At 44.9% G+C, this 25,936-nt stretch overlaps 1 protein-coding gene across 1 annotated transcript in view; it reads right to left on the reverse strand.

The window, feature by feature from the left end:
* LOC106566735 (cadherin-4) overlaps positions 1-25,936 on the reverse strand; it is a 523,629-nt gene that overhangs the window by 290,022 nt on the left and 207,671 nt on the right. The window contains exon 3 of the mRNA XM_014135075.3: positions 13,997-14,020. Within this exon, the coding sequence (XP_013990550.1) occupies positions 13,997-14,020 (24 nt within the window). The remainder of the gene's footprint in view (positions 1-13,996; positions 14,021-25,936) is intronic.

Below are 25,936 nucleotides of genomic sequence, written 5' to 3' on the forward strand. Positions count from 1 at the left end.
AACATCCCACGGAGCACCATTCAATCCATTGTTAAAAAATTGAAAGAATATGGCACCACAACAAACCTGCCAAGAGAGGGCCGCCCACCAAAACTCACGGACCAGGCAAGGAGGTCAGATAGGCGACAAAGAGACCAAAGATAACCCTGAAGGAGCTGCAAAGCTCCACAGCGGAGATTGGAGTATCTGTCCATAGGATCACTTTAAGCCGTACACTCCACAGAGCGGGGCTTTAAGGAAGTGTCCAGAAAAAAGCCATTGCTTAAAGAAAAAAATGATCAAACACATTTGGTGTTCGCCAAAAGCCACGTGGGAGACTCCCCAAACATATGGAAGAAGGTACTCTGGTCAGATGATACTAAAATTGAAGGTTTTGGCCATCAAGGAAAACACTATTTCTGGTGCAAACCCAACACCTCTCATCACCCGAGAACACCACCCCCACAGTGAAGCATGGTGGTGGCAGCATCATGCTGTGGGGATGTTTTTCATTGGCAGGGACTGAGAAACTGGTCAGAATTGAAGGAATGATGGATACAGGGAAATTCTTGAGTGAAACCTGTTTCAGTCTTCCAGAGATTTGAGACTGGGACGGAGGTTCACCTTCCAGCAGGACAATGACCCTAAGCATACTGCTAAAGCAACACACGAGTGGTTTAAGGGGAAACATTTAAATGTCTTGGAATGGTCTACTAAAGCCCAGACCTCAATCCAATTGAGAATATTTGGTATGACCTAAAGATTTCTGTACACCAGAGGAAACAATCCAACTTGAAAGAGCTGGAGCAGTTTTGCCTTGAAGAATGGGCAAAAATCCCAGTGGCTAGGTGTGCCAAGCGTATAGAGACATACCCCAAGAGACTTGCAGCTGTAATTGCTGTATTTTTCAGTTTTAAGTTTTTGTTGTCTTATTTCTTTTTTGTTTCACAATAAAACATATTTTGCATCTTCAAAGTGGTAGGCATGTTGTGTAAATCAAATGATACAAACCCCCCCAAAAATCTATTTTAATTCCAGGTTGTAAGGCAACAAAATAGGAAAATGCCAAAGGGGTGAATACTTTCGCAAGCCACTGTACTGGGCTGTCTGCACCACCCTCTGTAGCGCTTTGAAATTGAGGGCGGTGCAGTTGCCATACCAAGCGGGGATGCAGCCAGTTAAGATGCTCTTAATGGTGCAGCTTAATGGTAGCGCTTCTTGAGGATCTGAGGGGCCATGCCAAATCTTTTGAACCTCCTGAGGGGGAAGCTGAGCTGTCACACCTTCTTCATGACTCTGCTGGTGTAAGAGGACCATGATATGTCCTTAGAGATCTGGACAACGAGGAACTTGTATTTCTCCACTCCACTACAGCCCTGTTGATGTGGATGGGTGCGTTCTCGCCCGTCCGTATACTGTAGTCCACGATCAGCTCTTTTGTTTTGCTGACGTTGGGGGACAGGTTGTGTTCCTGGCACCACACTGTCAGGCCTCTGATCTTCTCCCTCTTATCATCGCCTGTGATCTACCACCGTTGTGTCATCAGCAAACTTGATGATGGTGTTGGAGTCGTGGGTGGCCACACAGTCGTGGGCAAACAGGGAGTATATGAGGGGACAACAAACACCCCTGAGGGGCCCCTGTGTTGAGGGTCAGTGTGGCAGATATGTTATCACCTACCCTCACCACCTGGAATTGATTAGCCCATCAGAAAGTCCAGGATCCAGTTGCAAATGGAGGTGTTCATCCCAGGGTCCTGAGCTTAGTGATGAGCTTGGAAGGGACTATGGTGTTGAACGCTGAGCTGTAGTCAGCAGGACTCTCACATAGGCATTCATCTTGTTCAGGTCAGAGAAAGCAGTGTGGAGTGCAATAGAGATTGCGTCATCTGTGGAGCTATTGGGGCAGTATGCGGGTTGGAGTGGGCCCAGGGTGCCTGGAATGATGATGTTGATGTGTGCCCTGACCGACCTTTCAAAGCATTTCATGGTTACAGATGTGAGTGCTACGGGATGATCGTCATTTAGGCAGGTTACCTTTGAGTACTTAGGATCAGGGACAATGGTGGTCTGGTTGAAATGTGTTGAGATTACAGACTGGGCCAAGGACACGTTATAAATGTCTGTTTTGACACTTGCCAGTTGTTTTGTGCATGCTCTGAGAACGTGCCCTAGTATTCTGTCTGGCCCAGCAGCTTTGAGAGTGTTAACCTGTTTAAAAGTCTTAGATCGGTTACAGAGAGTGGGACAGCAGGGGCTCTCATGCCAGGCTCAGCGTTGTTTGCCTCGAAGTGAGCATAGAACCCATTCTGCTCGTCTGGGATGTTTGCATCACTGGCTAACTCAGGGCTGGGTTTTCCTTTGTAATCCGTAATTGTCTGCAAACCCTGTCACATCTGACGAGCATCAGAGCATGTATAGTAGGATTCTATCTTCGCCCTATAATTACATTTTCCATGTTTGCTGGCTTGTCGGAGGTCATAACGGGCTTTCTTGTAAACACAGGAGAACATGGAAAAACACTGGATCTGGAGGAGTTTTGGCTGTCTACCTCCAGATCCATCTCCCTGGGTTCAGTCCCCACCAGCGAAGGAGGATAAATCATTGGAATATTAGAACATTTCAAGAAAGCAGGCAGGGAATGCCATGGTGCCTGGTGTGGATAACTTTCTTGGATACAGTGGATACACCATGGAATGTGATAGTTAATCACCTGATCTCTCTTGGTGCATCCCAAATAGCACTCTATCCCCCTATATAGTGCATTACTTTTTACCTGAGCACTATAGACCTTATGGGTTCCATTTCTTATGCAGGCTCTGTGTTTGCCCGGTTCATTGTAGGAATGTCGTTACCATGGTAGACTGGTATGATATGCTAATATCAAGTCTCATATACCTTTACATGCACAGTGGTTTACTGAACATGCAATTGTTCATGTGACTGGGTTATAAAGAAGTCAAGTAACTATAATGTGATGTTTTACGAGAAAGAAAGGAATATGTGGGAGTAGTAGAGCTGTGGGGAGAATGCTTTTAACAGCGAGTCTCTTTTCCACACTCGGGTCTCCTGTTCCGCTATGCAGTGTGACAGACGCCAATTTTTCAGAGACCCCGACTCGTTTTCCCTATGCTCGCTGGTGTCGGGGATTTACATTGAACGTTTGGTACTAAAAAACCTGGCCTGAATCTGCTCCTCAGCCGGAAAGAAAAAAGCAGCATGAGGAAAAAAAGACACAACATTCCTTTTTTCTCAGCAGCAGCAGACTGTCAGAAGGAGAACTATCCATCTACATTTCTTGTTTGTTTGCCATATAGTGTTTGTTTTTTGTGGGTTTTTTCTTCTTCGTTGGTTCTCTACTGAAGAGTCCGTGGTGACACCCCTTTGAGCGGCTGATGAGGCAGCGTTGGATGAGGCAGCGTTGGAGAACGCAACAAACTGCAAAATGGCAGCCTAATTAGCGTGACTGTGGTGCCAGCAGAGGGTGAAGCTCGTTATGGGTGCAGCTTGTTATGATGTGTCTGCGCATGAATATGTACGTTACATTAGAATACATGAACAAAGCAACCACCGCTAGTAGTTAAAGATAACTGTCCAACCAACTGGCTGGATGGTGTTGAATGAGTAATTAGTAAAAAAGTTTGGTTTCTGGGCATGACTTTCTGGGCATTTGCAGTTTGTAGACTACGTGTGAGATGGTGTGTGAACAAGTCTATTCCTGCTCTCTATGCTTCTCACAAACTCTCCCAGGGTACTGCCTGTGGACTCCAAAGTACAGAGTGATGTTTCACCATCTACCACTCCCCTGCCTTCCCTTCCCTTCCTCTCCTCTCCTATCCAGCCTTCCTCCCTCCACCATCCTGCTGGGCCAATTCAAGCTGGCCCAGGCCGGCTGCCGAACCAGGCCCACACTGGAGACTCCCCGCTGGGTGCAATATGCCACTCGCCTCCCCTGCACTGCCAGAACGCTGGGGCTTCCCCTCCAACTGTGGCGTCCCCCAGTCCTAAGCAGACAGAGATGAATGGCAGCTCTAGCCCACTCCGGCAGGAAGGGAAAGGGTGAGACAGGGAGCTACAGGGAGCGGGGGGACAATAACATGTTGTTCAGACATGACAAAAAGTCATTAGCCTCCAGGGATTGGAGCTGTTCCAGCTGCTGACATCATCAGTGGATCAAAAGACAACAACAAAACACCATCAACAACAGCAGTAGAGACGGTAAACGTAGAACTAACATCTCCCAACCTGGAGACAATGGCCCAATCTAAGGTATACTGTATGCCTACACGTCCGCCTTTAGACAGCCTCCCTGTCTGAGATTGAGATAGACGTTGAGACAATGGGCTTGACGAGTTGTAGTTTGTCTTTGTGAAGTCAATTAAACCAAGCCTGCCAGTCTGCCGGCACCAAAACTCTCACCACTGTCCGCCCGCAGCAATCACCAACCTGTACCCCATGGTGGGAGGAACACAGAACAGCAAATTAAGTTGGCCGGCCACAAAAAACTCCTAATGTTCTCTACATTTAATTGGCAAGTTGAAACTAGGGAGAGCGTGATTCAGTGAGAGAGATCTGGGATCTGTCTCTATTCCTCCATTTCTTATTACTTTTCTTTCTTTGCTGTTTCTGTCAGAAGCAGGCGGGCTCAGAGAGGCTTAATGAGGAGGAGATATACGTCTGGTGAGGTTCTGTGTGTTTGTCGGTATGTGTGTGTGTGTGTGTGTGTGTGTGTGTGTGTGTGTGTGTGTGTGTGTGTGGATCTCCATCCGAGTCTGAAACACTAGAGCCATGAGGTAGCCAAGCTCACAAAACACACCACGGGTCTCACCCCAAAAACAGCCTGTCAGACCGCAGTCATTTCCCTCTAAACTCCTTACCGTCACACAGGTGTGACTTGATCATCATAACCATCTCCTTCAGCTCCACAGTGGTCTGTGGTGACCGTGTAGAGGGTGGCACTTAAATCCTGCCAGCGTTGAACTTTATTATCTGGGTACGAGGGGATGGTTTTAGCAGGGTCAGACATGTGCTGACCCCTCTATTTCAGGGCCTCGATACAGGATCAAAACAAACAAGCCAAAATAATCAGTCCTGCTATCTCTCGTCTCAGGGATCCTGAGGAAGATCAACAACCGAGCAGCACAGTGAGCACACAACAGAACAGCACACAGCGGTAACACAGCCAGGACGTGTCCACACATCCTAATTCAACCATAACAGCTTCAACTGCAGAAGGATTTCTATGAGGTTTATTTATTTTTATTAAATTTTTTTGCAGCTAGGCAGGTTCCTCTTGGCAAGTGGCTAGGTGAGAGACTTGGAGAGTTGCCCACATGTTGGTAGAAGTGTGAGTGCATTTAATTTAAACACGGTTTCTTCGGCTACGCCAGAGGCAGGGTCTTCTGAGAGGAAGATCGAACAGTAACACTGCAAAAAGTCAAATCCAAGCGAGCCTAAATATATATATATTTTACCAAGCTAATTTATCTGACATCATTTGCAGATAATATAGCTTATTTTAACCCCAAAAATTATTTCAAGATACTTATTTCAAGATACTTTTCAAGACATTGTACCTTAATAAGACGATTAATACAGTATCATACAGGTTAAATACATTAACTTGAAATAAGATACATTACTTGTTAAGCCTTCTGTTGAAGATTGATGGCTACACTAAGCCATCCTAAATGCTTGATAATCTACCACATAAACACTGCTATCCAAGACTGATGGCTAGAGAACTTGCCATCTGAAGGGCGAGGTTGATGAGAAAGATAAATAGAGAGAGAACTGGAGGATCTAAGAGAAAAGTAGAGAGATAAACAAAGTAATGTAACAATGTGATATAGGAATGGAATGCAAGGTGGTAGAAATTAAAATAGCAGTATATAAGAGATAACGAAGATAATAGAGAAGACAAGAGAGAAAGAGATTATATGCTGGCAGTGTTGTGGAGGCTTGTGTATCACTCTGCTCCCTGTGTAAGTTAACCGGGCGAGTCCTCCTATCACTCCGTCAGAGAGGTAGCTTGTTGACCTGACCCTATCATTCTCCTCGTTGCTCCGCGCCTCTGCATTAGCATTTAAACACACAAACAAACACACTCTCACACTGACTTCTATACACAGACAGACTCTATGCACTTTCTGCTGATGTGCAATGTTATACTGCATGTGTTGAATTCTGATATAACTTTAATATAACCTGAAGGGAAGTTAGAGGGATCAGATCTTAGATCCTCCAGTAATGTTTCAGGAAGTAGGACAAATACCTGACTTGTCAAAATCATAAAACCCAGAACACGTCCCATCAGCAGGTTGACGTTTACTGTCGTGAATCTTGCCCTGGAGGGAGAACTGAGCGATTTCCGCTAGATGGGCCAGCTGCAAAGTCAAAATTGGCTATATAGTAAAAATGTAGGAAAACAAAAAGGAGCTTATTTACTCAATTCAAGGTTAGGGTTAGGCATTAGGGTTAGCAGAGTGGTTAAGGTTAGAGTTAAGGTTAGGTTTAAAATCAAACTTTATGACTTTCTGGCTGTGCCAGATGGTGACCACTCTGCAGAGCTGCCTCCAGGACAAGATTCCTGACAATAAATGCCAACCTGCATCTCATCACCAGGATGTGAAGAGCTGTTTACATGTACAGTGTAGTCAACCAGGAGAGGGCTATATCTCACAGATAAAACCTGCCAACCTACCAGCCTACTGCTGTTTCTCCTCTCCTCTCCTGCTCTGAGCAGAACACAGTAAACAGAGCACCGTCAATTCAACATCTATTCCACGTGGAAACAACGTTGATTCAACTAGTCTGTGCCCAGTGGGCTCTCTCTCTCTCTCTCTCTCTGTAAATCTCTCTGTCATTAGTTTTGTCTCAAATCTCTCCTTGATGCCATGTTGGAATCATCAATCAGAACAGACTGGGGTGCTGGGTGCTCGGCTGAGAGTGGGTGGAGGGTGTGTGTGTGCTTGTGTGTGTGTGTGCGTACGTGCCTGACTGTCTGCCTACCCACATACATGGGCATGTGTTTGGTAGCATTGTAGTATTACCACATATCAGAGTGTCTGTCTGCTAGTTTGCGGGCCGCATGACTGTTTTGTCTAATCATTAAATGCTGACAGGCTCCACAGAGCCGGCAGAGTAGCAGCATTGATCTCCTTTACAGGGACCCGGGGCCCTGGCTTCATTAGCCCTGTTAGTGCTAAGCTGCTTTACCATGTTCACGCCTAGCTTAGCCCGCACAGAGACACAGACAAAGATAAATGCACTGAGAACGAGAGGGAGAGGAGGAGGATCGAGCGGGGAAACAAACAAAGAAAGAAGAGAAGACAAAAGGAGCTAAAGAGTCTGAGGGGATGTGAAAGATAAGGAAGAGACTGTAGTGGGGTGAAGGAAGAGATAAAGTGTGTGTGAGAGAGAGAGAGAGAGAGAGAGAGAGAGAGAGAGAGAAGGAAGGAAGTTTGAAGTGTGAGAGTGGGGTAGTGAAGGAAGAGAAAGTGACAGAGAGGTATAAAGAGGGCATGGAGCGTGTGAACCTTCAGCTCTCAGAGGCCAGTGAGGCCAGGGAGGGATAAAACTCTGTGTGCTGTTTGAATGAAGGAGGCTTTCTGCAGCAGAGCGATGAGCAGCAGAATCAATTAACTTCTGTTGTGATTAATCAATTATCACACTGGTCCATCGGCAGACTGAGTACTTAGCCCGGCTTCCCCCGTGAGGCTTTGCTGTGTTGGAGAATTAGCTTTGACCTCTGCAGTTCAAACAGACACAAATGTGTGCAGAAACACAGAAATACATACATGCATGCAAGCACGGACACACACAAACACGCACAAACAGAGGAACAAGGCCTTATATTCCCCAGAGAGTTCTGTAAATGTACATTTCTGCAAAAAAGTGAATGCACAGCCATTTTGTTGATGGCGAGTTAGTGACGTAGAGTCATTCCTCTTTCTTGTTCTCTACAGCATCGTTCTCCCTTTCCCTTCTTACACTCACTCCCCCTCTCCTCCTGCCACCACCTCTCCCTATCGCTCTCTCCTTCTCTATCTCTCCCTCCCTCACTCCTTCTTTTTCTCCTGCCAGTGTAGGGTTTTGGCCAGTTTAACTATGCCCACAGCTCCCTGAGGACGGGCCATGACTGATGGGCCTGCTTGAGTCTCCGATTCGATTCGGCCCATTTGATAAATTTATCACTGGCATTTTGAAAATGAAATTAGAGGAACATCTCCTGGAGACTGTTTTTCCAGCACAGGTGCCATAAATATACTTAATTTGGCAGCAAGAAAGAGAGGGGAAATGGAGACAGAGAGAGAGAGAGAGAGAGTGAAAGAGAGCAAGCAATAAATAGAGATAGTGTGGGGAGACAGAGATAGAGAGAGAGTACGATAGAAAAGGAGAGATAAGATATAGAGAGAAATGTCAGAGAAAGGCTATTGAGATGCTGAGTGTGTCGAGGTGAGCTGAGGTTGAAGCTTGGACTATAATGAGGGGCCTGTCTAACATGGTCCTAGTGAACGAAGTGTAGAGGTCATTCAAATACTGAAATAGCACACACTGCTAGGGACAGTAGACTTCTGTTCTTGTGAGACAACAAGGCTTCTTCTGTTTAAGCTACACTGCCTTGCAAAAGTATTAAGACACATTGGATTTCTTCCCATTTTTTTGTGTTACAAAGTAGACAAAAATCAATCTACCCAAAATACTCAGTAATACAAAATACTCAAATGTAATAACTAAAATATAGTCGTTGCATAAGTATTCAGCTCACTGAGTCAATAGATATTTGCATTGATTGTAGCTGTGTCTACTTGGGTAAGTCTATAAGAGCTTTGCACACCTGGACTGTGCACTATGAAAAGATGGCGCCGAAGAACATGGCTGACGTTTTACATTCTCCCAACCAATTGTGCAATTTTGTGTTTTTTTTTGCGTTTTGTGTAACTTATTTTTTAACTTATTGTGTACATAATGTTGCTGCTACCGTCTCTTATGATCGACAATTACTTCTGGACATCAGAAAAGCGATTCCTCACTGCGGACTGGAAGAAACTTTTTCCTTTAACGAGTCCGACGAGAAGGATATCCTGCTTTCACCGGCAGGCAAATCTGACCACAATTCTATCCTCCTGATTCCTGCTGACAAGCAAAAACTAAAGCAGGAGGTACCAGTGACTCGCTCAATACGGAAGTGGTCAGATGACGCGTATGCTACACTACAGGACTGTTTTGCGAGCACAGACTGGAATATGTTCCGGGATTCTTCCAATGACATTGAGGAATACACCACCTTCGTCATCGGCTTCATCAATAAGTACATCGATGACGTCATCCCCACAGTGACTGTACGTCCATATCCCAACCAGAAGCCATGGATTACAGGCAACATCCGCATTGAGCTAAAGGCTAGAGCTGCCGCTTTCAAGGAGCGGGAGACTAATCCGGACGCTTATAAGAAATCACGCTATGCCCTCAGATGAAACATCAAACAAGCAAAGCACAATAGAGGATTAAGATTGAATCCTACTACACCGGCTCTGAGGCTCGTCGGATGTGGCAGGGCTTGAAAATTATTACGGACTACAAAGGGAAACCCAGACGCGAGCTGCTCAGTGACGCGAGCCTACCAGATGAGCCAAATGCCTTTTGTGCTTGCTTCGAGGCAAGCAACACTGAAGCATGCATGAGAGCACTAGCTGTTCTGGATGACTGTATGATAACGCTCTTGGTAGCCGATGTGAACAAAACCTTTAAACAGGTCAACATTCACAAAGCCGCTGGGCCAGACGGATTACCAGGACGTGTATTCAAAGCATGCTTGGACCAACTTTCAAGTGTCTTCACTGACATTTTTAACATCTCCCTGACCGAGTCTGTAATACATACATGTTTCAAGAAGACCACCATAGTCCCTGTGCCCAAGGAAGTGAAGGTAACCTGCCTAAATGATTACTGCCCTGTGGCACTCACGTCGGTAGCCATGAAGTGCTTTGAAAGGCTGGTCATGGCTCACGTCAACAGCATCCTCCTGGACACCCTAGACCCACTCCAATTCGCATACCGCCCCAACTGATCCACAGATGACGCAATCTCAATCGCACTCCACACTGCCCTTTCTCACCTGGACAAAAGGAACACCTATGTGAGAATGCTGTTCATCGACTACAGCTCAGCGTTCAACACCATAGTGCCCACGAAGCTCATCACTATGTTACGCTCGTTGTTGGAATGAGACCAAGGTGCAGCGTGGTAGGCGAACATTTTACTTTATTTTAAAATGAACACCGTCAAAACAACAAAATACAAAAACGAATGTAAAGTTCTGCAGGCTACACAGCAGCAATACAAAATCAAGATCCCACAAACAAAGTTGGGAAAAAAGGCTGCCAAAGTATGATCCCCAATCAGAGACAACGATAGACAGCTGCCTCTGATTGAGAACCATACCCGGCCAACAAAGAAATAGAAAACATAGATTTCCCACCCTAGTCACACCCCGACCTAACCAAATAGAGAATAAAAGGGATCTCTAAGGTCAGGGCGTGACACACTAAGCTAAGGACTCTGGGACTAAACACCTCCCTCTGCAACTGGATCCTGGACTTCCTGACGGGCCACCCCTAGGTGGTAAGAGTAGGCATCAACACGTCTGCCACACTGATCCTTAACACTGGGGCCCTTCAGGGGTGTGTACTTAGTCCCTTCCTGTATTCTCTGTTCACCCATGACTGCATGGCCAAACACGACTCCAACACCCTCATTAAGTTTGCTGATGACACAACAGTGGTATGCCTGATAACCGACAATGATGAGACGGCCTATAGGGAGGAGGTCAGAGAACTGTCAGTGTGGTGCCAGGACAACAACCTCTCCCTCAATGTGAGCAAGACAAAGAAACTGATCGTGGACTACAAGAAAAGGCAGGCCGAACAGGCCCCCATTAACATCGACGGGGCTGTAGTGGAGCGGGTCGAGAGTTTAAAGTTCATTGGTGTCCAAATCACCAACAAACATACCAAGACAGTCGTGAAGAGGGCATGACAAAACCTTTTCCCCCTCAGGAGACTGAAAAGATTTGGCATGGGCCTCCAGATCCTCAAAAGGTTCTACAGCTGCACCATCCCATCAAGAGCATCCTGACCGGTTGTATCACCGGCTGGTATGGCAACTGCTCGGCATCTGACCGTAAGGCGCTACAGAGGGTAGTGCGATATAATAGACGGTATCAGAGGAAAGCCCATAAAGTTGTTAGAGACTCCAGTCACCCAAGTTATAGACTGTTTTCTCTGCTACCACACGGCAAGCGGTACCGCCAAGAGCCAACCAAAAGGCTCCTCAACAGCTTCTACCCCGAAGCCATTAGACTGCTGAACAATTCATCAAAATCGCCACCGGGCAATTTAAAATTGACACCCCCCCTTCTTGTTTAATGCCGCTACTCGCTGTTTGTTTGTTACCTATGCATAGTCAGTTCACCCCCACCTACATGTACATATTACCTCAACTAGCCTGCACCCCTGCACACTGACTCGGTACCGGTGCCCCCTGTATATAGCCTCGTTATTGTTATTCTTATTGTGTTACTTTTTATTTTAGCCTACTTGGTAAATATTTTCTTCTTCTTGAACTGCACTGTTGGTTAAGAGCTTGTAAGTAAGCATTTCACGGTAAAGTCTACACTTGTTGTATTGGGTGCATGTGGCAAATAAAGTTTGATTTGATTTGCCCATTATTCTTTTCAAAATTCTTCAAGCCCTGTCAAAATGTTGTGGATCATGGCTAGACAGCAATTTTCAAGTCTTCCCATAGATTTTCAAGAAGATGTAAGTCAAAACTGTAACTTTGCCACTCAGGATTGGGCAGGGTTGATGAGTGGTTGACACTGCCAACACACATGCTCACACGTGATATAATGAAATGTGCCTTAATAATAACAATATAATAATACAGCATTATAATGTGTACCAATAAGCTATTCAGTTATCTTAATGTTAATAATACCATCTGTGTGCTCTAGTGATGTCTGTTTGATCTGACTGGTTATACCTAGGAATTCCTATAATGGCGCACAGGGCTTCCCAGCTCACTCATTACAAGTGACTTGAAGCCAAAGTTAAACCTCTGTGTGATTTATTTCTATATTTCCCCCTTACAGGGGTATAACACACACACACACACACACACACACACACACACACACACACACACACACACACACACACACACACACACACACACACACACACACACACACACACACACACACACACACACACACACACACACACACACACACAGGAGCGAGAGACAAGGAGAGAAGACGATAGGAGAGAGAGAGATATGAGACCCTATGTCTTATCTTCAGCTCAAGGCCCAAAGGCTCCTCAGTACCGATGGTGTTGTCATATCTGTAAATCCCTCCATAACTCACTGTGTGTGAATGAATAGTTACCCATCCCTCTATACAGTTATGTGTGGGTATTTGAGTGCGCTGGGTAAACGTTTGAGGGACAAGGGGAGTGTGTTAAAATAAGGCGTGTATCTGCCTGTATGTCACACACAAACACACACACACACACACACACAGGGACACACACAGGGTGCAGTGGATGGCCTTATTTATGTGTCTCTCCTTCAGCAGCATACAGGGGTGTGTCTGTAGAGAGATGATGTACACCACACCAGCTTCTGTTCCTACTCAACATTCATCAGACTACACAGTGCAGCCGCACCACATGTCACTTAGCTTTATAGAGCCGCCTGACAACACACACGTGTGCAGACTCTCCCACACACACACACACGTTCAGACTCGCACGCACGAACACACACAAATGCAGACACACACATGCATAGACTCACATGCACAAAGCACACACATACGAAGAAAACCAGTGTGTGAATGTGTGCGTGTGTGTGCACGTGTGTGTTACTGTGTGTGTATCAAACACGTGCCTTTTGTGAGGGTATCAAGCACATTGCCGATATGGCTATGTACAGTAGACGCCGTGTACGGTATGTGTGAGTATACTTAGTCAGTGTGTGTCACAATATGTTAAGGAGTTACCAAGACAATGTTCCCTCGAGGAAAAAAAGATGCTGCCTCCCTCCACACTACTGCAGTAAAAACAACAATACCTTCATTAAAAACAAAGTGTCCGAAAACAAAGTTTGAACAAAGTCAAGTTCATCAACTGTAAAGTAGCACGACTGATTGTGTATTGTCCTCTCCACCGGTGCAATAACACAGGATGCGGGCTATGACACGCCCTCCGCCGTCATCTTCATTACACAGAGTAAAGGGATGAAACGTCCTGATGCATATACCTGCACCGTGCTGCCACTCAGAACGAGCCCCCCGGAGCTGTTCACAATGTCAGCTTCTACTCTGATCATTATCCCCCCCATCAAAACAGCCCGACAGACAGCCCCGCCCCTCCCACCAACCAACCCTACCCCACCTCCCAGGTATACTGAGAAACACAATCACTCTCTCTGCTGTCCACCCACACATTAACATACACAAGGCTTTACCTACAGTACATGCTATGACCCAGTGTTTCCCAACTCCAGTCCTCCAGTACCCTCAACAGCACACATTTGTGTTGTAACCCTAGAGAAGCACACCTGATTCAACTTGTCAACTAAGCCCTCGATGAGTTGAATGATGTGTGCTTGTCTAGGTTTACAACAAAAATATGTACTGTTGGGGGTACTGGAGGATTGGAGTTGGGGAACACTGCCATAAGTGATGAGGGTCACAGAGAGTCTGAGTCATCAGTGATGCAAATAGTGTGGATTATATATTACTAATGTAATGTATGGAGCAATGCTATTGGCTATAATGTATGGGTGGGTGTATGGGAACCATGTTATCAGCGACACAAATCGCCAACACCTTAGGTATAAGTGATGATAAACAGTAGTTGAGAACAAACACACAGCTGCTGCTGCACACACACACACACCACGTCTCAAACAGCGGAGGGACACAGGTGACTGATTGTGTGTTGCTTTACCTTTCGGAGATGACACGGTGGAATCTGTAGATGAAAGGGAGAGAGAAAAGAGAGGAGTGTGTTAGCGGTTGACAGGCTGTTGTCTCTGAGACATATCAAATGGCGGAGATGACAGCAGCAGTCAGTGATTCGCTGGGAGGGGAACAACGTCGTGGCCCAGGAGGGTAAACAGAAGGGGGCCGTTAGAACACAGTCAGGGGGTCTTTCATCTCAGCCCTCCAACAGCACAACCACTCCACTTCAACACACACACACACACAGTACTGCTGCCTTTCAACCATCCTGAGAGGGAGGGAGGGAGTAAGATGGAGAGAGGGGAAGAGAGGTGGAGAAAGAGAGAAGAGACTGACAGAAGGAGATTCTTTCTGATCTATCCCACCAAGACAAAGAAATGGAGGCCTAGAGAGTGAAGAGCTGAGAATGCATGAAATTCCCAGTCAACTGCAATCCATCATATAAGTTACTGTGAGTGGAGATTTTGAATAAGTAAAGCAATAACATCTTGGCTTTGTGAGAACACAATCCACATTCTTTTGGGGATGAAAACATTAACATTTTTTAGTGGGAGGGTTGTAGAGGCACTCTTGTTTTAAGTGTCACGACAACAGAGGGGACATTTACCTTATTGTTCTCATAAAATATTTACCACAACACTGTTTGGAAGCTCCCAAAGTTTCATTTTTATTTAATAGACTTGAAAAGTCATGAGGAATGCGAAAATAAATACGTTCTTCTGTTGCAATCTCGGAAGTCCAAATCCTTAAACGCATTTGTGTACTGGCCGGACGAGCTAGAAGCCCAAACAGCCGCAGACAGGGGAGGCCTGTAATAATTGAATACGGGTGGATTAGCGAGAGAGGTTGGGCTGAAAGGGAGATAATCTGCTGCTTTGCCTAATTGCCAGAAAAAATTAATAAAAATGGCCTCCATTGTGGTGTCGGTGTAGATCAAAGCAGCGCGGCGTGGGATTGGGTGGAAGTTAACGGCTTGCTGCTTTTTGTTTGGTGAGGTGTTCAGGAGGATTTGGGCCAATATTGCCCAGCTGGTTATTACATGGGTTTGACTGTCTGTTACTGTAGCTTCACAGTAGTGGGATGGCCCTCGCTGGAGAGAAAATCCTCTGCAAACTGGTACAGTTGGTGTTGGCATGTTCTGGTGCCATACCACATCCTATCATGCCAACTCTGTCGTCTCCATTGGAGAAACCGTGTAGCCATGAGTGCAGTTGATAAAAGGTCTACACATCTAGAATGAAACAGTAAGACTTCTATCTGAAGCTTGTTATATCTCGCCAATCCCTCAATGAAAGGGATATAGGAAAACATGGGAAAGAGCACTAACCTTTCAAACAAATTTTGTCATGCTCAATAATTGAACATGAGACTCTGTTGACGCAGGCCAACAGAGTAAATTCAACCACCTTCAATTACAACTAAAAGAGAGGGAGAGAGCATGCCAGATAGAGAGGTTCTGGCAAGCACACTTTATCAGGGGGCTGCCTGCATGCCTGTCTGTCTCCCTCCTAACAACCTTCCCAGGCCTTATTTACCATTCCCACAGAGAAAGAGAGATGGGAGGGAGAAGGAGAGAAAAATAGATCAAATCAAATGTTATTTGTCACATGCGCTGAATACAACAGGTGTACACCTTACAGTGAAATGCTTACAAGCCCTTAACCAACAACGCAGTTTTAAGAAAAATAAGTGTTAAGTGAAAATAACAAATAGTTAAAGAGCAGCAGTAAAATAACAGTAGCGAGGCTTTAAACAGGGGGTACCGGTACAGAGTCAATGTGCAGGGGCACAGGATAGTAATTGAGGTAATATGTAAATGTAAATTTGATTAGCTGTTCAGGAGAATTATGGCTTGGGGGTAGAAGCTGTATAGAAGCCTTTTGGACCTAGACTTGGCACTCCGGTACCGCGCGGTAGCAGAGAGAACAGTCTATGATTAGGGTGGCAGGAGTCTTTGACAATATTTTAGGGCCTTCCTCTGACACCGTCTAGTATAGAGGTCCTGGATGGCAGGAAGCTTGGCCCCAGAGATGTACTGGGCTGTACGCACTACCCTCTGTAGTGCCTTGCGGTCAGAGGCCGAGCAGTTGCCATACCAGGCAATGATGCAACCAGTCAGGATGCTCTCGATGGTGCAGCTGTAGAACGTTTTGATGATATGAGGACCCATGCCAAATCTTTTCAGTCTCCTGAGGGGGAATAGGCTTTGTTGTGCCCTCTTCACGACTGTCTTGGTGTGTTTGAACCATGATAGTCTGTTGGTGATGTGGACACCAGTGAACTTGAAGCTCTCAACCTGCTCCACTACAGCCCCGTCAACAAGAATGGGGATGTGCACGGTCCTCCTTTTCCTGTAGTCCACAATCATCTCCTTTGTCTTGATCACGTTGAGGGAGAGGTTGTTATTCTGGCACCACACAACCAGGTCTCTGACCTCCTCCCTATAGGCTGTCTTGTCGATGATCAGGCATACCACTGTTGTGTCATCGGCAAACTTAATGATGGTGTTGGAGTCGTGCCTGGCCATGCAGTCGTGGGTGAACAGCGAGTACATGAGGGGACTGAGCATGCACCCCTGAGGGACCCCGTGTTGAGGATCAGTGTGGCAGATGTGTTGTTACAAACCCTTACCACCTGGGAGTGGCCCGTCAGGAAGCCCAGGATCCAGATGCAGAGGGAGGTGTTTAGTCCCAGGGTCTTTAACTTATTTATGAGCTTTGAGGGCACTATGGTGTTGAACGCTGAGCTGTAGTCAATAAATATCATTCTAAAGTAGGTGTTCCTTTTGTCCAGGTGGGAAAGTGCCGTGTGGAGTGCAATAGAGATTGCATCATCTGTGGATCTGTTGGGGCGGTATGCAAATTGGGGTGGGACTAGGGTTTCTGGGATAATGGTTTTGATGTGAGCCATGACCAGCCATTTTAAGCACTTCATGGATACAGACGTGGTGGTCTGGTGGTCTGCTTGAAACATGTTGGTATTACAGACTCAGTCAGGGACAGGTTGAAAATGTCAGTGAAGACACTTGCCAGTTGGTCAGCGCATGCTCGGAGCACACGTCCTGGTAATCCGTCTGGCCCTGTGGCCTTGTGAATGTTGACCTGTTAAAAGGTCTTACTCACATCGGCTACGGAGATAGTAATCACACAGTCGTCCGGAACAGCTGATGCTCTCATGCATGCTTCAGTGTTGCTTGCCTCGAAGCGAGCATCGAAGTAATTTAGCTTGTCTGGTATGCTCGTGTCACTGGGCAGCTCACGGCTGTGTTTTCCTTTGTAGTCTGTTATAGCTAACGAGCCCTGACACATCCAGTATTGACGCTTTGCCTGTTTCATTGTTCGTCTGAGGGGATTTCTTATAAGTGTCCGGGTTAGAGGCCCGCTCCTTGAAAGCGGCAGCTCTACCCTTTAGCTCACTGCAGATGTTGTCTGTAATCCATGGCTTCTGGTTGGGGTATGTACGTATGGTCAATGTGGGGGCAACATCATTGAAGCACTTATTGATGAAGCCAGTGACTGATGTTGTGTACTCCTCAATGCCATCAGAAGAATCCCGGAACAAATTCCAGTCTGTGCTAGCAAAACAGTCCTGTAGCTTAGCATCTGCGTCATCTGACCACTTCTTAAATGACCGAGTCCCTGGTGCTTCCTGTCTTACTGTTTGCTTGTAAGCAGAAATTAGGAGGATAGAATTATGGTCAGATTTGCCAAATGTAGGGCGAGCTTTGTACGTGTTTCTGTGTGTGGATTAAAGGTGGTCTCGAGTTTTTATTTTCTCTGGTTGCACATTTAACATTTGCATTGTCCTGTTTGTTTATGGCCTTGAGTGCAATTCAAAAGTTTGTGGTCACTTAGAAATGTCCTTGTTTTTGAAGAAAAAGCTCATTTTTTGTCCATTAAAATAACAGCAAATTGATCAAAAATACAGTGTAGACATTGTTAATGTTGGAAATGGCTATTGTAGCTGGAAACGGCTGATTTTTTATGGAGTATCTACATAGGCGTACAGAGGCCCATTATCAGCAACCATCACTCCTGTGTTCTAATGGCATGTTGTGTTATCTAATCCAAGTTGATCATTTTAAAAGGCTAATTGATCATTAGAAAACCCTTTTGCAATTATGTTAGCACAGCTGAAAACTGTTGTGCTAATTAAAGAAGCAATAAAACTGGCCTTCTTTAGACTAGTTGAGTATCTGGAGCATCAGCATTTGTGGGTTCGATTACAGGCTCAAAATGGCCAGAAACCAAATACTTTCTGCTGAAACACGTCAGTCTATAATTGTTCTGAGAAATGAAGGCTTTTCCATGCGAGAAATTACCAAGAAACTGAAAATCTCGCACAACGCTGTGTACTACTCCTTTCACAGAACAGCGCAAACTGGCTCTAACCAGAATAGAACGAGGAGTCAACAGTGAAGAGGTGACTCCGGGATGCTGGCCTTCTAGGCAGAGTTGCAAAGAAAAAGCCATATATCAGATTGGCCAATAAAAAGAAAAGATTAAGATGGGCAAAAGAACACAGACACTGGACAGAGGAAGATTGGGAGTGTTATGGACAGACAAATCTAAGTTTGAGGTGTTCAGATCACAAAGAAGAACATTCGTGAGACGCAGACAGAAAAAAGGAAAAGATGCTGGAGGCGTGCTTGACATCATCTGTCAACTATGGTGGAGGCAATGTGATGGTGGTCCCGTGTGGCTCAGTTGGTAGAGCATGGTGTTTGCAATGCCAGGGTTGTGGGTTTGATTCCCATGGGGGACCAGTACGGAGAAAAAATGTATGAAATGTATGCATTCACTACTGTAAGTCGCTCTGGATAAGTGCGTCTGCTAAATTACTAAAATGTAAATGTATGGTCTGGGGGTACTTTGGTGGTGGTAATATGAGAGATTTGAACAGGGTAAAAGGGATCTTGAAGAAGGAAGGCTATCTCTCCATTTTGCAACGATATGCCATACCCTGTGGACGGCGCTTAATTGGAGCCAATTTCCTCCTACAACAGGACAATGACCCAAAGCACAGCTCCAAACTATGCAAGAACTATTTAGGGAAGAAGCAGTCAGCTGGTATTCTGTCTATAATGGAGTGGCCAGCACAGTCACCGGATCTCAACCCTTCTGAGCTCTTGTGGGAGCAGCTTGACCGTATGGTACGTAAGAAGTGCCCATCAAGCCAATCCAAGTTGTGGGAGGTGCTTCAGGAAGCGTGGGGTGAAATCTCTTCAGATTACCTCAACAAAATGACAACTAGGATGCCAAAGGTCTGCAAGGCTGTAATTGCTGCAAATGGAGGATTCTTTGATGAAAGCAAAGTTTGAAGGACACAATTATTATTTCAATAAAAATCATTATTTATAACCTTGTCAACGTCTTGACTATATTTCCTATTTATTTTGCAACTCATTTCATATGTTTTCATGGAAACAAAGACATGTCTAAGTGACCCCAAACTTTTGAACTGTAGCGTTCAAAAGTTTATTTATATATATATATATACAGTTGAAGTCGGAAGTTTACATACACTTAGGTTGAAGTCATTAAAACTCGTTTTTCAACCACTCCACCAATTTCTTGTTAATAAACTATAGTTTTGGCAAGTCGGTTAGGACATCTACTTTGTGCATGACACAAGTAATTTTTCCAACAATTGTATAATAACTGATTATTTCACTTATAATTCACTGTTTCACAATTGCAGTGGGTCAGAAGTTTACATACATTAAGTTGACTGTGCCTTTAAACAGCTTGAAAATTCCCGAGAATTATGTCATGGCTTTAGAAACGTCTGATAGGCTAATTGACATCATTTGAGTCAATTGGAGGTGTACCTGTGGATGTATTTCAAGGCCTACCTTCAAACTCAGTGCCTCTTTGCTTGACATCATGGGAAAATCAAAAGAAAGCAGTCAAGACCTCAGAAAAGAATTGTAGACCTCCACAAGTCTGGTTCATCCTTGGGAGCAATTTCCAAACGCCATGTTCATCTGTACAAACAATAGTACGCAAGTATAAACACCATGGGACCAAGCATCCATCATACCGCTCAGGAAGGAGACACGTTCTGTCTCCTAAAGATGAACATACTTTAATGCGAAAGGTGCAAATCAATCCCAGAACAACAGTAAAGGACCCTGTGAAGATGCTGGACGAAACAGGTACAAAAGTATCTATATCCACAGTAAAACGAGTCCTATATCAACATAACCTGAAAGGCCGCTCAGTAAGGAAGAAGCCACTGCTCCAAACCCCCCATAAAAAAGCCAGACTACGGTTTGCAACTGCACATGGGGACAAAAATCTTACTTTTTGGAGAAATGTCTTCTGGTCTGATGAAACAAAAATAGAACTGTTTGGCCATAATGACCATCGTAACATTTGGAGGAAAAAGGGGGAGGCTTGCAAGCCAAAGAACACCATCCCAACCGTGAAGCACGGGGGTGGCAGCATCATGTTGTGGGTGTGCTTTGCTGCAGGAGGGACTGGTGCGCTTCACAAAATAGATGGCATCATGAGGTAGGAAAATTATGTGGATATATTGAAGCAAAATCTCAAGACATCAGTCAGGAAGTTAAAGCTTTGTCGCAAATGGGTCTTCCAAATGGGCAATGACCCCAAGCATACTTTCAAAATTGTGGCAAAATGGCTTAAGGACAACAAAGTCAAGGTTTCGGAGTGGCCATCACAAAGCCCTGACCTCAATCCCATAGAAAATTTGTGGGCAGAACTGAAAAAGTGTGTGTGAGCATGGGGGCCAACAAACCTGACTTAGTTACACCAGCTCTGTCAGGAGGAATGGGCCAAATTTCACCAAAGTTATTGTGGGAAGCTTGTGGAAGGCTACCCGAAATGTTTGACCCAAGTTAAACAATTTAAAGTCAATGCTACCAAATACTAATTGAGTGTATGTAAACTTCTGACCCACTGGGAATGTGATGAAAGAAATAAAAGCTGAAATAAATCATTCTCTCTACTATTATTCTGACATTTCACATTCTTAAAATAAAGTGGTGATCCTAACTTACCTAAAACAGGGAATTGTTACTACGATTAAATGTCAGGAATTGTGAAAAACTGAGTTTAAATGTATTTGGCTAAGGTGTATGTGAACTTCCGACTTCCGAAGCTTCCGAAGAAAGAAATAGTGCTGTAATGATAGTTTGCTTTACCAGCAGCAGCTGACAATGATAGATGACAAACACTTTTTCCTTCTTAACACACATCAATATGTTGCATAATAAAGCCCTTTGACGGCCTCCTGTATACAGAGAGATATTAAGCTGTTTGAAAGGTAAAGCTCTTTTTCCCCTCAGACCATCGATTGGCTGGTTTCTTGCCTGTGTCGCCGGTGGCTTAAATTGATTTGGAGGCTAAATTCCAGTGAATATGTGAGTGGCATTTTGACGCCCACTACTAGCCTCCTGTGGTTGGGTATTATGCAAATAAGGCTATTCGTCAATACAGTGATCCCAGTCTATCCTACTCTGCAGCAGGTTTATGCAAGCTCAGGTAATGCCAGGCCTGATATGGATTGCATGCACGGGGACACCAAAAGTAGTGGTGAAACAAAGGACTAAGTTGTAATTCTCAATATCGTTTTTCCACTTTCTCTGTTTGTCTTTTGTTCTCCTTTTTCTCAGAGAGGAGAGACACAGAAATAGTATGAATGTTTATGAAGGTTCAATGTTTTGTTTCTTGTCTTTTGGGTACTATAGTGGAAAGATATACGACACAGGATGATGGTCTAACATTGTGCTTGACCTACAATCTAATCAGGCATTGACAGGAACACGTGTGTTGACATTTACAACACTGATCAGCCATTCACATCTAGGGATTTATATGCATCTAGAAATCTATGCATTTTAATGAGCATATTACTTATGAACAACTACAAAATAATTAAAATAAATATAATAAATAACATAATTGAGTAATATTCACTGTCAACTAGGATTGCAACGCAGTCATGGCCTATATTGGTTTGCCTTACTGCCTGCAGTAGGTTACTCAAGGCTATTGTTGAAATGGTTATTGTTCATGAATGTGAGATTAGATTCAAGTGTAGTAAAAGTGGCCTCACAAATATCTCTTCTCTGAGTCGTTCCGAAACTCATAGAGCAAAACCATGAGGTCTGAATAATAATGTTTCAAACCCCTTTCAAGAGAAGCATACTCTCTCTCTCTCTCTTTCTCTGGAATGCAATATGGAGATGTAGCTGGAATGTATCAAATTTAAGCAGTGAGAGAAAATAAGACTCTGTGGACACCCCTGAGAACTAATCTCTCCCAGGACTAACACCAGTCAGCCGCTTTGGAGTGCTGGGTTGTTGTGTTTTCAAGGGTTGCTGGAGGAGTGTAAAGAGTCAGACTGTCCAGAAGTGAAGGGTTCTATCTCTCCTTGTTATGAGAGTGAGAGCGCCCTGCAGACATCATTTTATGGGCATACATCACCAAAGGGGACAGAAGCCTCAAAATAGCCTTTCACCGCTGAGGGTGTGAATCTCTTTCTCTCCCTCCTACTCTTCGCCCTCTCTCGTCTTCCCTGCATCTCTTTTCTCCCTGTCATTTGCCATCCCCTCCGTGTTATTTATCTTTCTTCTCCTCTCTGATTTCTCCTCTCCCCTCTTTTCCTTCTCATGTTCCCTTGCTCCCTTCTCTCTAGCTCCCCTCTTCTCTTTCTACTCCTGTGACCACCCCCTCCTTTCTGCTCCCTCCATTCCCCTCTCCTGTCTTTGACTCCCAGAAGCACTTAATGAGAGGGCAGCTGGGTCTTCCTGGGGCTTCACACGATACACACAGCAGGAGCACACAGCTGGGCAGCAGCAGCTAGCGTGCAGCTGGAAGTGTGTTGGTGCGTGTGTGTGCCTGCGTGAGTTTGTGTGTGTGTGTGTGTGTGTGTGTGTGTGTGTGTGTGTGTGTGTGTGTGTGTGTGTGTGTGTGTGTGTGTGTGTGTGTGTGTGTGTGTGTGTGTGTGTGTGTGTGTGTGTGTGTGTGTGCATGCATGTGTTTGTTGATGCGTGTGTGTGTCCAGAGGACAGTGTGTGGTCAATGCAGCTGGTTCTATCTAAAGCAGCCCAGCTAAACTTGAGATGCAGCTGGTGCAACCAGTTCCATGTGTTTTGATTATAATATAGTGCTGCTAGCTGCTACCATACTGAAACATGGGCAAGTTTCTCCTTTACAGCTCTGACTACTGAAAAGTGCTGCTTTTTAATGGTGGTATGTTTATAGCATTTCGTTACTGGGACAGTCACCCGTCTGGTGCTGGAGCCGTGTGTGTGTGTGTGTGTGTGTGTGTGTGTGTGTGTGTGTGTGTGTGTGTGTGTGTGTGTGTGTGTGTGTGTGTGTGTGTGTGTGTGTGTGTGTGTGTGTGTGTGTGCGCATGCCTTTGCATTGGTGTGTTTTTGTGCATGCATGTGTGTGTGAGGGGGTCATTCTCCCCTCAGGCAGGGCAGAGTGCCCGTGGCCATACGGCCTGGCTGCCCAGCCTCTAATATCTGATCAAGGACCATCTGCTGTTGGTACCGGTACCCCTATACATCCTGATACAGTGTAATTGAATTAGAGTGCATTGGAAAGCTGTCTCCTATTGACCTCTTTAAGTTACGGACTTATCAGAGGTTGCCCTGGGAATAACTTTAATTAAAGACAGAAATTGGTTTTGATTTTATACTCATCATGAACAGAGTAATCCTCACAGCTAATCACCACTTCATCAAGACAAATGAAAACCATATCGGGGAAGACAAAGCGTGTTTGTGTGTGTGTGTCAGGGGCATGTACAGGACTGCGGACATAAGCAAATGCAGCTGTCCTCAGATAATTAAGCATCATTGATATATTGAAGCTTAATGTAATTAGGATCAATTCCTACACTGCAGTTTATTGTTGCTTAATCACCCTCGTTCCACCTGAGTGAACTTGGCCATGTTGATACAACATTACTGCCAGTTATGAACCCACAGGAAGACACATATTGACGGATGGTGACCCCGGTCACACTTGACCTCTGACCTGAAAGTTAATGAGTGCGATAGGGTTGAGTGATGGTGTCGTGGCTTCTCATGACCATGGCTGGTCCTATAAGACCCTACAAAGCCATACGATAGGCCTGTTTAGCCAGGCTTCCGCTGGGGGAAGATCCCACTGCCTCACTCAGGGGTTCTAGTTCATTAGCGAGTCTTCTGGATTGAGATCTTGGGATGTCACATCCATGCTAATCACATCTTTGCTAATGAAGGCCAAAAATCTGCCTTGTGTGTAGCTAGTCTCTGAGGTGAAAGACCACTGGCTGGGTGTGTCAATGCACATGGTGGGAGGATTGTTTCAAGCAGACAGTCCCCCAGCCTCATGGCAATTACTGTTGGTATCAAGACAGGTCCTCTTTACTTTTTGCTTCTCTTTTTATATGTTTATTCATTAGCTCAGCTACATGCTTGCTGAGGCAGGTTTCTACTCCATGTTATGACAATAACAGGACATTTGACCACTTGTTCTCCCACTCTCTCTCTCTTTTTATTCTCAATTTCATGTAGTTATTTTAACAAAGGTAGCGTGTGTCTTCTCTCTACGTCTCTGGATGTGTTAGGCGCGGTAGCTAGTGTGCTTGTTAAGACAAGAGGGAGAGGCTGCTGATGTTGGGTCATGATCCCACCCAATGCATGTTGCTCTTTCCCCCCTTGTCTGCTGAGAAAGGTCAGCGCTGCTGTTATTCTCCACTGACAGAGAGCAGGCTGCAGGCAGCCCACGCAAACAGGAAGATGTCACCTTTTCCAGGAAGCTCTAAATTACAGCGCTGATGAGAGTTCACCGCCACAGAGTCGATGGTTCTCCGATAGACACATGGTGACTGCTTCAGCAGCTTCCACATTCATTATTTTCCCTCAATCTTTGGTGGATTGGAGTGTGTCAAGAGTAGTGGATGCTATTTGCAGTGTGTTTGCTCTTTGAAAGCACACACAGAGAATGGAGGTAATCTGGTGCGTTTGAGAGTGCGGTGTTCATGGGTGTCAGGCTGTACTGTCGTTAGCAGAGGCAGGGGTGCTGTAATTATCATCCTTTTATTGTTGAATGATTTTTTTATTTTTAATATACTTTTTAATATAGCCACTCTATTGTCTAACAAAGCGGCAACACATCAGTGCTCATGTATAAAATACAAGTATAACCAACTGTCTCCCTTGGAAACGCTAAAGGAACAATCCAATTTGCCTCTAAGCATCACATACAAAATGAAGCAAGTGGCTCTTAGTAACAGATGTCTTTTTGGTATCACATTTGTTTTTCTCTCTCTCCCCCTAAAACCTACAATGACCTATTATTCAAAAAGCTAAATGTTTTAAAAGCCTATGCCTTCTCTCTTTCTAAGAAAGGACGAGAACAGGAGAGTAGAAAGCATAGTAGCGCAGTAATTAGCAGTTAGTTATGCAGCTGTGTATTCTGTGCTCCACTCTTTACATACAGCACAGCACAGGGTAGAGAGGAGAGAGCAGCATTCTCTCTCATTATGTACTAATGACTTGTCTATTAATGAAAATGGAAAACATTTTGCTAGCGCCACAGGTTCAGCTGGATTAATTATTACTTTGGAGGAGGAATGAAAACACAAAGTGCTGCAACGCTAAATGAGGTGCTTTACGCACTAGGTAACTGTTCTGTTCTCACAGGTGGCATTGAACCCTCTTGAGAAAGAAAATACTACATTTGGCAAGCCAGGAAGCTAATAATCACACAATATGGCAACTACAGTACACAATATGGAAACTACAGTACCTCAAAATGCACTCTCTCTCTCTCTCTCACACACACACACACACACACACACACACACACACACACACACACACACACACACACACACACACACACACACACACACACACACACACACACACAGTAACTCACTCCCCCTGTCAGCTGAACAC

This window comes from Salmo salar, chromosome 13 (assembly GCF_965601325.2).
Source record: "Salmo salar chromosome 13, fSalSal1, whole genome shotgun sequence".
Taxonomy (NCBI): Eukaryota; Metazoa; Chordata; class Actinopteri; order Salmoniformes; family Salmonidae; genus Salmo; species Salmo salar.